Source organism: Canis lupus, chromosome 7 (genome assembly GCF_003254725.2).
Source record: "Canis lupus dingo isolate Sandy chromosome 7, ASM325472v2, whole genome shotgun sequence".
NCBI classification, from domain to species: Eukaryota; Metazoa; Chordata; class Mammalia; order Carnivora; family Canidae; genus Canis; species Canis lupus.
Genome location: NC_064249.1, coordinates 47485258 through 47499231, shown reverse-complemented (window position 1 = coordinate 47499231; position 13974 = coordinate 47485258). Strand labels below are relative to the sequence as shown.

At 34.9% G+C, this 13974-nt stretch overlaps 1 protein-coding gene across 7 annotated transcripts in view; it reads right to left on the bottom strand.

The window, feature by feature from the left end:
* The window catches only part of RIT2 (Ras like without CAAX 2), a 475191-nt gene that overhangs the window by 234371 nt on the left and 226846 nt on the right, over positions 1-13974 (bottom strand). For all 7 annotated transcript variants that reach the window (XM_035719223.2, XM_049112675.1, XM_049112676.1 and 4 more), the window contains one exon: positions 13629-13702. In XM_035719223.2, the coding sequence (XP_035575116.1) occupies positions 13629-13702 (74 nt within the window). The remainder of the gene's footprint in view (positions 1-13628; positions 13703-13974) is intronic.

Here is a 13974-nt window from a genome sequence, read left to right as displayed (position 1 = left end):
CTGCTTGAGCTGAGACATCCATCTTCTGCTCTCAGACCTTAGAGATAGTGGTTCTTGGGCTTTTGGACTCCTATTGGAATTTATACCATTAGAAGGACCCCAGTTCTCAGACTTTGAGGATTTTGAACTTATACCATAGACTTTCTTGATTCTCCAGCCTGCAGACAGTATATTGTGGGATTTCTTAGCCTCCATAACTGTGTGAACCAATTATTGTAATAAATCTCCTCTTATCCATATCAATATTGATATTTTATTGGTTCTGTTTCTTTGGAAAACCCTAATACAGTATTCTCTCAGAAGAGAGAGAAGACATTCTTTTCACATAGCACTGGCACCAGACTTCCTGTAAATGTATTGGTTCCTTTGACTTTCTACAGTTTAATGAGATGTTCAACTGAATTTAGTTCATTAGTTTAAATAAAAATGAATGTCTCACTTATGTCTATTTTTTATTGCTCTATAATTCAGTGTTTTCTCTCCCTCTCCCCCCCTCTTTTTTTTTTTTTTTTTTTTAAGGTGCAAGACTAAAGGAGAGAAAAGTTCAGGAGTAAGAATGGATAGGAGCTATAAAGGTAGACTTATACCACATTTATACATGAAACCTGCCCCAAATAAAATAGTCATTCTACAAGGAAGCGTTTTGGCTTTCCCAGAACAGCAACTTGGTTTTGAAATCAAAGTTCAACATTTGCAAAGAAATGTAATAGCATTTTATCGTAATGGGGCTTTCCTGTATTATAGTTGGAAAAAAAAAGTGGGAAAGGGAACCTATTTAAAATGGTTTTAAAACTATTTCTAGCCTTTGAGGGACTCAGCTTATGAGCCATTAAAAATATTACTGATAAAATGCATTTTGAATTTCCATTAGATATTTTAGCTTTCATTTGAAACTTGAATTGATTCAGGATGAGAGAACAGCACTTTTGGATAATAAGCTGCAAGAACCTAGATAACTGTCAGAGCAACTCACAGAAGTATTATGTTTAGGTATGAAAGTGTATTTATCTGAAGAACCTTTGGGAGTTGAAAGCTTTACTTCAAAGATGAAAGCAGGGTGCAAAATTTTTGGTTTAGGAGCCTGGCAGGGAAAACATGTCTCTTGATTTCTTAGTGATATTAAAGATACTTAGTGGGTAGACTCATCATTTAGTTTCAAACTGCCAGCCTAACAGAGACCCCCTATAACTTTGAGTAATCACTAAATGAGGTGCTCATTATCATTTTCATTTGTATTAAAAAGAATTCAGAATTTAGAGGATGTTTGGAATACGGATAAACTTAGTCTTCAGGATAATTTTATTATTAAGTGGCTCTTCATCAAATTCCATTGATTAGAAGTTTCTTACTTTGAAGGCACTTAATGGCCCTGGGGCAATATATTTTCTAAATCTTTTGGTCACAGTTTGTCTCCAGTTGCTCACAGAAGCCAAAATCAGCATGCTATTTACCAGTAGTTGGTCCTAAGAATAACTCAAGTTACTTGAATGACAGCAGCTCTGCTGCCTATTTGCCAAATTGATTTCTAATGGAGAAGTTTGGTTTCCCAAACTCCATCTGTTTCTGAATTTCATATGAAATGCAGCACACTTATTTTCCAGAGCTTTTAAAGATTCTTAGGCATAAGAATAGGTTTAACAAAAACAAGTTCACCAGGAGTCCTGAATCAAAAAACAAAAAAGCTAGATTCTTTTCTTCCCTACTTGATTTCAAAACAAACAAACAAAAAAAAAACTAATGAGACGCTAGACAGTGACAGAAGACATAGTCCCTCACTTAAAGAATTTTTTTTTTAAGAATTTTTTAATCTTCCAGAGGAGACTGGCACAATTTTGATATATTAACTATGAAGTATATAAGGGCTACTGGCATTTCCCAAATGATTTTCTATAGTATTCTATTTACCATATGTAGGATCCATAATCATACCAACCAAATTCATATCCTTATTTCTGGATAAGTTTTCTTCCCCTTATTATATGTTCCCAACATGCCAACCTGGGCCATAAAGTATAGAAATATGATCTCCAAGGAATCAAGGTTACTTCTGTTAGGCCTTGATTTTCAAGAACCCAGTTGTTTTTTTTTGTTTTTGTTTTGTTTTTGTTTTTGTTTTAATTTATTCATGAGACAAAGAGAGAGGCAGAGACATAGGCAGAGGGAGAAGCAGGCTCCCTGCAGGGAGCCCAATATGGGACTTGATCCCAGGGCTCTGGGAATCACACCCTAAGCCAAAGGCAGATGCTCAACTGCTGAGCCACCCAGGTGTCCCAATAACCCAGTTTTCTATTTTCTTTTGAAACTGCTTAAAAGCATAAGAAAACAAAAATCAAAATGGCTGCACTAATGCTTCAGTGAAGCTCCATTCTAAAGTTAACTTTTTTTGTCCACAAACCTCCCTTCCTCAGCCTTTTGTTTCAGGAACCTGGTACCACTCTGAAAACAACTAACTAGGCTGGCAGCACAGACAATTCCTGTCAAAACTGGATAGATCTTGTATTTCCCCATAAAACTCCCCAGCCCTTTCCTCCTGATGGGCTTGTAGTTTTTGAAGGCCATGGCCTGCTGGAGCCTCCTTTGCCCTGCAAAGCAATACAGCTATTATTCTTCCTCTTTATCCCAAACTGTCTTCATGTTGTGTTTTGGCTCCAAAGCACAGAGGTTGGTTTTCAACAACTTTCCTCTGATTCCTGTCCCTTTGTGGCTTTCCTGATTTTACATGATGCTCCAAACATACCAGAATCACTCTATCCCCCACTCCACCAAAAGAGAGAGAGAGAGAGAGAGAGAGAGAAGCTTATCATAATTTTGCTATATTCCTGAAGAAAAGAGAAACCAAATCAAGGGGAAAGTCTTTATAATACCTTTGGTTTTATCAAAATTATCTACTCCTGAAAGGTGTATGAGGACAGGGCATTATTACCCACTTGTTTTTAACATACTCAGGTGTTAGAAGTTATGCATATAAATATACTTCTCAAAAACTAACAATTTATTGGGAGAAGCCCTTGCATGTTATCTTTATCTGCTTATCATTTTGCCTGAGCAAAAACAGTGGATTTTCATTCTTTAACTTGAGAAGTACTTTTATGATGAATTAGTGACATATTCTCTTAATTATTCAGGTATCTCTTGCCTCTACTACTAAATTGCAAGTTTCTTAAAGGCAGGAAACATTTTTTATTTTATTTTATTATTTATTTATTTTTTTTAGGAAACATTTTTTAAACTTGTTCCAATCTATCATAGCTACTAGAGCTGGTGAGAGAGCATGAGCAGTATTTGGCATGTAATAATTCACCGTTGAATGAATGCAACAGTTTTGAGAACATAATGATAGAGCACAAATATTTTTAGAAAACATTTAATTTAAGCTATTTTAAGAATGCAAAGAGTGATTTAGAGACAATATTTGTCTAATTCTACATATCCCCCTTATGCTGGATATGGGAAATATATAGGTCATATGCCCAAATATTTCATTCATATTTTTTGGACTACTTATTCTTAACTGGGTTACTCCTTAAGGATAGAGATGTATAGGAGTTCTACAAGTGGTATGGGCTAACCCTATTATTCTTGCTACTTTGATCATTTGTAGAGATATCAAATGTATGCAATATTATTTTTAATTTATATCACCTAAATCCTTTCCTAATGGACCAATATACTGAATGTAACTCAAGGAAAAGAACTGCAAACACACACCCTTGAGATTTAGGATTAGGGAAGATAAACTCTGTGCAAAATGTTATAAAATACATAAAGGGGATAAAAGATGGTGGCAAACAAACTCTTATACTGATGGTATTCTTTTTCCTTAGATTCTTCCTGGGTTTTACCAGGTTTAGTTTTTGATTCATTGTTCTTGTCAGCTTCTTGTACTGGGGGTTTTCAACTAAGATTCTTTTAATCAAAATATCATTAGTACTGTCAAAAAAAGTGATACACTAATAGCAAGCAGTACCAGTCGTGAACAGTTCAATATTGTCCACAGAAATGGTGTTTAGAGGAGGCAATGTAGCCACACCACTGCAGAGTTTCAGTAATGACTCCTGGGCATAGTATGACTTTCACTCAAATGGTGCTATTTAAAAGCCACATAACCTTGGATAAGCCAATTACCTCTTCTGAGCTCTAGCATCTGTAAACAACAGAATCTAAGACATTTGATCTCTAAACCCCCTTCTAATTTCAAACGTTCACAATTAGATCCATTTACATAAGTATTAAGAAAAGACATTTAGGAATGGACTAGAGATTCTACTAAGGACTATTGCAGAAGTTCTGTTTACACAGGAGCCCAGCAGTAATTATAGGCTGCAAAGCTGTGCATGGTCCACCACAAAAGGGGAATATGAAAGGAAATGCTTTGAATGATGAGGTCATTGAATGACAGTCTGTTTTTCAGCTATTTTTATCGAAAGTATACTTCAGAGTCTTGGTAGTCATTTTACTTAGTACATTTAGACTATATATCAATTTTTTTTTAATTTGGCAGTTTTGGATTTGAAATTGCCAAGTTTCAGCTAAAAATATAAATGATAAATATAAATCTTACTGTTCCACATATCACTTTGGTGAGTAATTAGATGCTTAAAACATGGTTTAATAAGGAATACTCACTCCATATAAGAGAAAGCTAAAGAGGTGATATGATTAAAGACACAGAAATGAAATTCGACATGTCTGTCCTCAGTTCTGAGTCTAGATTCTTTCTTAAATATGTGCAAAAATAAAAATTCAAGCTCTTTAAGGCCAGGGACTATAATGATTTTGTTTCTTTTGTCCTTATAAAATGATTAATCCGGTGTTGTAAACCTATGGATGCCCAATTAATCATGTTGAGAATGAGATATGTGTATAGATATATATAGGCACAATCTCATCATTGCATTTCACATATACTGAATTACTGAGGACATTGTAATGGGCTTCTGTATCTCAAAGATTTTTATACAATTCTTGGTCTAATTATTTTCTCCTTATGTCAATAGAAATTTGTATTTAGAACTTTTAAAAATGGTCATCTTGTAAGTTTTTTTATATCATACTTTGTCTTTAGAAAATCCAATATAATTTATAATTTTTGATAGTAGTATTTATGAATATCACTGTACCTAGCTACAGAAATGCCTGCATTTAAATCAAATGGTCCCAGATTTACATGCTTCTAAAATATTACATTTCATTTTGTTTTAAAATAATTTTCTCTTGCTCCTAAATTATAGGTTGTCAGTCCTTTTCCAAGTATAAAAATATTTACTTCCAGAAACCCACTTCTGAAAATGTGCTTCTAAAAGTACTGTAAGGAAAAAAAGCAACCAGCATGGATTATATCTGCCTCCAACAAGAAATAGAGACTGAGAATGGAGAATTTCCCTCATCATGAGAAAATTCTCAAGGAATACAGGAAATTTATTCCATGGATTTTTTTTTTTTTTTTGACATTTGGTTTGGCTATTACAAGTCCTATTTTGTTTGTGGTTTATGGTCTTATTTACACAGAGGTTTGCTTTTCCCAGGCATCTCTCAGTTTGTACTTTAATCTCTGCCTATATTTTCAAAATGTATTTTAAAATTTTTCTTTTGCTTTTTCTTCATATATTTGACTCTTATGGCAAGCCCTTATGACAAAGCCTTATTTCTAGAGTTAAAATAGTTTATATAAAATTTACTAAAGGGAAATCCCACTTAAATACAGTCAGGAAGCTGGAAGGGAGAACCCTATCACCAGGGTCAATTACAGGAAAAATTGTCAATTCTAGATCCCAACAGAAGAATCATCAAGGCCTCAACCAGGGAAGACGTACATCAAAATTTTCTACAAGAAATCAATTACCTTTGCAACTCAGCGAATGATGAACTATCATCCTGAACTCTTGTTTTCCTCCAATTAACTTGCATTTAAAACAGTCCTCTCAGCTTCATCCTTCTCCATAAAAATAACATTCCTCTCCTTTGTTAGACTTCTCTACGATTTTGCCATAACTTGCATGTCCTGTCTTGCAATTCTCTATTATTTCTGAATAAATTCATTTCCGATGGTAAAATAAATTTTTTAAGGATAACATTATTTAATGATCAGAGGTGGGTTCCAGAGATGACCTCTAATAATTGAAGCTAGTTAGGCAACAGGTTCTAGGACCCACAGAGCCAATTGAGTTCACTTGGTCTCTTGCTAACCCTGCAGTTTGAAGTGAAGTTTTCTCCTGATTTTGAGCTCTACTCTGTGCATTTTGAGCTCTCCAGGCTTTACTCACCATCTGTTTTAAGGATTTACTTACCTTTTTGAGAATACTCCTTTTGCCTTTGGTCTGACTCCTGTCAGACTCCAGTCCTGTGGGACTGGACTATTCTTATTGAAACTGTGCTGTTTAGGACTTTTTTTTTTTTCCTCTAGAGAAAAACCTCTAAGAAATGGGATCCAACCATCCAAATGCTTTGAAGGTGCCCCACGCCCCCATTCTGGGACTCTGGCCAGACTTTTGTTTAAAATATTGCTGTCTCCTCCTCATATGCATTTTTTAAAAAGATTTATTTACTTGAGAGAGAGAAAAAGAGGAGAGTGCATGAGAGGGGAAAGCTGGAGGGAGAAGGAGAGAATTTCAAGCACACTCTCGGTAACACAGAGCCCAATGCCAGGCTCAATCCTACAATCATGACCATGAGATCATGCTCTCAACTAAAACTAAGAGTCAGACACTTAACTGACTGAGCCACCCAGGGGGCCCCCGATATGCATTTCTAACTAAATGGATCAACCCAACCAAAAGTAAATTAGAACATCAATGACCATTATGGGGAGTTTTTCATCTTCTCAAACTCTTCTCAAAACGAGTTGGACAGCATGGTTCTAAATTATCAGTGAATGGTATGTCTATTTTGATTGGTATTTTGAAACTCCCAAACACCATCAGGAGTCTAAAATTGCCGCTGTGCAAAATTCAACGGCTAGACTAACTGAGGAAAGCAAACAAATAAAGAACAAAAAGGCTTCTGAGGCTTTTTCCTTTCCCATCTTCTTTGTCTCAGGACACATGGCAGCCACCTAATGCTGAGGTCCCACCTTCCATGATGTCATCCTCCCCATCTGCACTGGGTCCACCACCACTATACTTTAGTTTCCTTATTCTAATTCTCTCACCAAACTTCCCTTTCCTTCTCATCTCTCCTCTGTCTCCTTCTTCTCCAACTAATTAAAACCAGCCCCTTTAAAGTTAAGTCAGATGATTCAAATAAACCCATTTATTCTGTTCCCTGGACTAAAGGGGACTTGTGAGCCATGCAGTTTCCTGAAGTGAAAGTGACTGAAGTGACTCAGGAGCCTCTCATTCACTTGCTGAAGAATTTGACATAATTATTCAAGCCTACCAACCCGGTTTCTTAGATTTACATCTAAGTTAGCCAAACATTGGATGAAACTAGCCTGACAGAAACATTTTGAAAGGGATTTAGAGAAACTGACCCCTAACTTTTGGCAAAATGCTAGAACACTTGCTGTGTAGGTATCTCCACCAAACAGTTACGGTAGCCTTTCCTAAGCCTATTGATTGAAACAAAATTCAGGCTTGTACATAAACACCTGATGAACCTATTTATTACTATTTCAATCGACCCCAAATTGTCCTTTAGATGTTGAATCTACCTGAGTAATTTTAACTTTATTAATGAGCTGAACCATAATCTCTTAGTTAAATAGACGAGGATGGAATGGAAACTATATCCACTCCAGATTTAGTTAATTTGGTAAACCAGCATACTTGTAACCCTATATTAGTCACCTAAAAGAGACCTCTAAAATTCTTTATTTTCAACTTTGGTATAAGAAGGCCCCTACACAAAACCCAAACCTCCTGGCTTCTGCTATTATTGCCAGGGGCCAGGATGTTGGAAAAAAGACTGCTAACCATTTTAAGTGCTTCAGCCACCTTCAGCCTATCTTACATTCTCCTGATTCTCAAAAAAGGGGGTTCTAAGGAACTACAGGGGCTCTTCCCAATCCTCTCTTAATTGGCTCCAAAAAAATCACTTTCCAGGAACGAATCTCTGTCCTTATTGACACTAGAGCAACATTCTCACTGTTTTAAAATAGCTCCTGCTTCAGAGTACTGAAACAGTTTAAATAGTGAGGGTCTCTAGTAAATCTCAACAGGTTCTTGTCTCTAAACCTATTCCCATCATCCAGGTCCTTTGAGAGATACACACTTCTTTGTCCTTAGTTCCCTGCCTCTATTCATTTAGGGCATAGAGATTTCTTAGAAAAATATACCAGAATTTCTTTCTCTCGAAAGACAGAAATAACTCTAGAATTTGACAATAGTAATCAAAATAGCCAACTAAGTGAATTTAATGAACTTTCAACATCTTTTACTTGCTCAGTCTGACAGTACTATAGTTACCTTCAGATCTATGGTCTCAGTTTAGAACCACCAGATAATTTGGGATTGTTATACTACTTCTGTACAATTATTTTAAGTCTTATATTTTGTTGCCTGTCAAACTTTAACAATGATTACCCAATAAGATGATCTTCACTGTTTATGATCTTGATAAATATGGACTATAAATGAAAAATACCTGAGAGTTTTCCATCATCACCTCCCTAGTCCCCCAAACATAGTCATAAGTGGTTTCCAACTCCTTATGCATTTGCCTTGTCATGTAGAACATGATAAACAGGAAATAGTCTTTCCTGGCACTGAGGAACAAAACCACTAATGTGGTAGAAAATTGACTTTTCATCAGTGATGCTTCTAGAGAAATATCTTGATCTAAAGGGAGAAATGTGACAATTAAAGAGAAACCTCACTAAAGTAGAATCAAGGGCTAGAAGGGAGACCCATATCCCTCAATATCAGTTACAGAAAGAACTCCCAATATACACCCCAACACAAGTTTCAACAGGAAAGAATTATCAACTGGAAACCTCAACAATAAAATATATACATTGAATCTATAAGAAATAGACGACTCCAGCAACTTAGCCAATGAGAAACTATTATGAACTCTTGCTTTTTAATGAAAGACTTTCATTCAAAACACCCCCTCTCAACTTCTTTCCCCATAAAATAACATTTGTTTGTTGGGCTTGCCTATGAATCAGCAGCAGTGAGGAGAAGGACACAAGAAGGGGTATTAAAATCAGGACAGCAGAAATCTCTAGACTCCCTTAGTGCCAGGTTGGCTAAAGGACTTGCTCTGATTACAGAGTTGGTTAGGGGCTAAACCAAATACAATATTATGGTGACAATTCCCATTACTTCAGAATACATTAATACAGGCAGTAGCCAGGTACTAGTAGAATGGATAGGTCTAGGAAGTTTCAGTGACTGGATATATTAGCACATCTAAAAAATATAATTTGAAGTGTTTGGAGGACAACTAATATTATTTCTAATAAGGAAGAGTAAGATTCAATACATCTATAACTAAACTTATTTTGTTAGTTTCACTTAAATGTAAAAATTATTTTTAAGCCTCTCTTCCTTTATTTTTTATTTTTTATTTATTTATTTTTGTATTTAGGCCAGAACAAAAAATAATTTAGGCATCTTAGATAACCCACTGCCAAAATTTCTACATTTCTGCTATACTTATCACAATTTGCTGCAAATTTGGTATTCTCCCATTGCCCCAAATCTCAAGCATTTTAAGAACACAGGACCAAATTTATTCTATTCTGCATCTTTTAAAAGATTTAATTCATTTTAGAAAGAGAGCACTTGCAAGTGGGTAGAGGGGCAGAGGGAGAAAGAGAATCTCAAGCAGACTCCTTTCTGAACACAGAGCCTGATGTGGGGCTGGATGCCACAACCCTGAGATCATTATCTGAGCCAAAATTGAGTCAGATGCTTAACCAACTGAGCCATCTAGATGCCCCTCTTCTGCATTTTCTTGAACTAGGATAATACTTCATACATACTAAGGGGTTGGAAATGAAATAAGAAAAATCTTGTATAGTAGTATAGAAAGACTCTAGTAATAGCTGGCTCAATGGCTTGCTATTATTTTAGTTAAATCATTTAACCTCTGTAAGGCTTAAATTTTCCATTTCTAAAATGAGTAATAGAATTTTTTTAAAGGATCTGAGACCAATAGGTAGATATAAAAAGGAATATTTAATCTTATTGTAAGAAAATCCTTAAACATAATTAAGTTTCCTAAAAGCTCTATTTGTCTGTTTCCAGAAGCAGAGTACCTAATCAACTGAAGTGGTCAAACATAGGCTTAATGAGGATTTGGCATGAGCATTGAGAAGAAAATTGAAATATTGGAAGAATGGTTAAGGTTAAAGTCCTTTCCAACATGGCATTTGGTGATGGCCAACGATTCTTCCATGGGATCATTGTAGCACTGCAAGGCTTTGTGCATAGCACAAACACTTTGGAAGTTGGCCCTACTACCAGTATTGCCTCCAAGACGTAATTTCTTTGTATACCATTTTATTCAAATTCTTGGTGGCAACAATAATTTTTCCATCTACTTCCTGGGTTTGTTGTAAGGATAATAAATTTTGACAAATGTTGAATAGGAATAGATACAAAAGAAAAAAAAATGGTATTATTAAATATGTTTCAGTGGTGTTCTCTGCTGTCCCCTACCTTGACATAAGTCTTATTAATTCAACTGTATAGATTATCTCTTATATGTGAGAGGTTAATAGTTTGGAAGCCAATAAGTCACCACCATCTTTTGAGCCTGAGGCATTCCTAACTATGTTTGACTGTAACTGAAGCTAGCTCACAAAAATAAAGGTATACACATGTAATGATTTTTTTTAATTATTTACAAGTTTTTCATTGATTGCAGAGCAAAGAATCTCAGAGTTAGAAAGCTCTTGAGTCAGTGTATGCAGATTTCTCTATCACTTAGCATTTCATCTATAAACAGGTAATATTCTCGATCTCTAAGCATACTGCTGCATCAGCAGTCAGCTATTGTCATGATAATGCTGTGTGACAAAGCTACTCAAATTTAGGGGCTTGAAGCTAAGTCTTCATGTTGAATTAGAGTACATGATTTTTCTAGTTTGCCAATCTGTGCAGATGTGATTCAGGCTGTGAGTGGGCTGGGCTTTGCTCTAGTCTTTAATTTGGGTTTACGTCTGTTCCATGTGTTTCCCTCCTTCTCCTGGGACCAAGAGTTACCTGCCTCATCTTCGTGCCTAGCAGGAGCACCCTAGTGCTTTTTAAGAACTCAAACCAGAATTAGGTTGAGTCATCTGCCTACATTTCATTGACCTCAGCAGTGACATGGCCAAGCCTACACCAATGGGGAAGAGAAACATCCAGTTATCCATGATTACATTAGTACCAAATGTGACCAGGTAAGTGCTCATACATACTTGTAGACTGTATAACTATTAGAAATACAAAGGATTTCACTTTCTTCCAAAGTATAATTCTAGTTAACTATTTTGGTTTGAGAATTTCAGTTGCTACAAATATCTTATTGTATTGAAATTTAACCTACTCTATCTTCTTCCAATTAGGCTTAAAGTTCCCCTGAAATGGAGTATATTTCCTCTTGGATAATGCAACTCTTTCAAGTAACTGAAATAATTTCTACATTCTAAATAGACCCAATGGCTTCAGTCCTCTTCCACCACCATAAGCCCATCATCCAAATGTCCCTCGAAACAAATGAGTTTGTTAATATATGGATTTCAAATAGTCTTAATATATCTCTTAAGTATAGAAAGAAACCATGTATTTTCAGTGGCTTATACCAATATACCATTTAATACATTTTTTAAATAGTTACGTCAAATAAACATTTAAACATATACATTCTTTAAGTACAAAAGGAAAACAATATAATGAAGATCTGTATACCTATGACCTAGATTTATAACTATTAACATTCTCCTTTATTTACTCAGAAATTTATGAAACATGAATCATTACATACATAGTTGAAGTCCACTTTGTATCTCTACCCTTCCTGCAGGAGAGGTAGCCAGTAGCTTAAATATATTCCAAAAAATTATCACATCCTAAGCCACAAAGTAAAATTAAATAATCAATCTGCAATAGACCACATTTTTTGCAATTAGATTTAAGAATCAAAAGTATAAAAACTTACATGAAAAGAATACCTACTCACATACTGACAGCAGCATTCAAGTTAAATGTGTTCTTAAATCTACAATTTCACTACTTTTTGATGTAGCACTTACTGACAGAGGTACATTAAAGTTTCCCACTACATAGGCTTTCAGATTTATGCATTTTAAGATTTATACATTTGTCTTGAATATTATATACCAGAATTTATCTTTCATTTTTTTCTATCATAATATGACATTTTTATACTTTAATAATGCTTTTTGCAATAAAATCTATTTTGTCTGATATTTATACAGTTATACCCAGTTTAGGTTTGGTTACTTTTTGCCTAATTTTTTTCCTAATCACTCTTTGATTTGGCACCTTTCTGTATTCTTATGTCTCTTTTAAACTAAAGAAGTACAGTTAGGGCAGCCCTGGTCGCACAGCGGTTTAGCACCGCCTGCAGCCCAGGGTGTGATCCTGGAGACCCAGGATCGAGTCCCACATTGGGCTTCCTGCATGGAGCCTGCTTCTCCCTCTGCCTGTGTCTCTGCCTCTCTCTTCGCTCTCTCTGAATGAATAAAGAAATAAAAAATAATAAATAAATAAATAAATAAATAAATAAATAAATAAATAAATAAAAAAGAAGTACAGTTAATTTTGTTCTTCTATTCAATATAATGCCAAAAATTTACTTGACTATTCTGGGAGAGACAGTATATCCATTTCCATTTATCTTAATTCCTGGTATATTTATTATGTTTCCTTTATCTTCTTTCTTTTCAACTTTATATTAATTTTTAAATTTATTTTTCCTTACTTCTCTTCTAATTTTTAAGTTGTATTTGTAAGACTTTTCTTTAAAAAAATAATAAAGAGTTTTAGGTTTACAAAGGAAAGGTGTTTTATGTCTGGCATTTGATATGTTTATATATAATGATTATATTTAAAGTAGGAAATGAAATAAAATCTCCATCTTCCTCCCAAATACAGCAAGGTTTTGATTCTAACTCTTTTCCCATTTTACGTATAATTGCCGCAGAGTATTTTAGTTCTATATTTTTCTATCACATCAGCTATGCTCTCCTCATCATCTTTCTTCGTGTTCTTATCTACACATCTGTAAATTCGTGTATTAGATTATGCTACATCTTGGTTATGTCACCCATTCCACCTAAGTATCTCTAGCCTTGGTTTCAGGAGCATATTTGCTAAGTAGACCTTCCCTTTTTTTATGTCACTAAAATTTTTAAATAAAAACTATCACCAGATTAGGGTCTAAGACAAGTTTTGCATACATCTAAGTCAAAGGAAGCTATTCTGTTAATTTTATAACCTTAGATGGCAATATTACATCTACACTCATTTTCATATTTCAAAAATTAAAGGAATGTTAAAATATTCTAGCTGGCAATGAGTCACATTTTCCTGCCAATTCTTATTTAATGTCTCATCACTATTGCAAATTTGCTCTTGTCCTGTTTGAATTGTCGAACTCTTCTTTGTGGTAAATGTATTTGAGATTAAAGACTAAACTGGTCTCAGAGATCAGAGAGATCTAAGAAAATTACCTACCTGACCAGCAGTGTCCAAAATGTCCAAGTAAGCTGGCTCATTGTCAATCCTAACCTGGGTCTTATAAGCATCTTCTGAAAAACACAAGACGGAGTTTACATTGAGATATATTCAACTGAAAAGGCATGATCCATTTTTAGATTTTATAACAAAGAATTTCTAAATAGGTTAACTAAGTAAGAGAACCCAATATTCTAGTCAAGTACACAAGGGGAGAAGGATATAACCCAGGAAAACATAAGAAAGAATTTCTGCTTAAAGTGAAGTCAGATTTATTTCTTCTTCATTAGGAGAATTATGATCTGAGGTACCTTGGTCCTATTACCTACAGAACAAATCTTGAAAC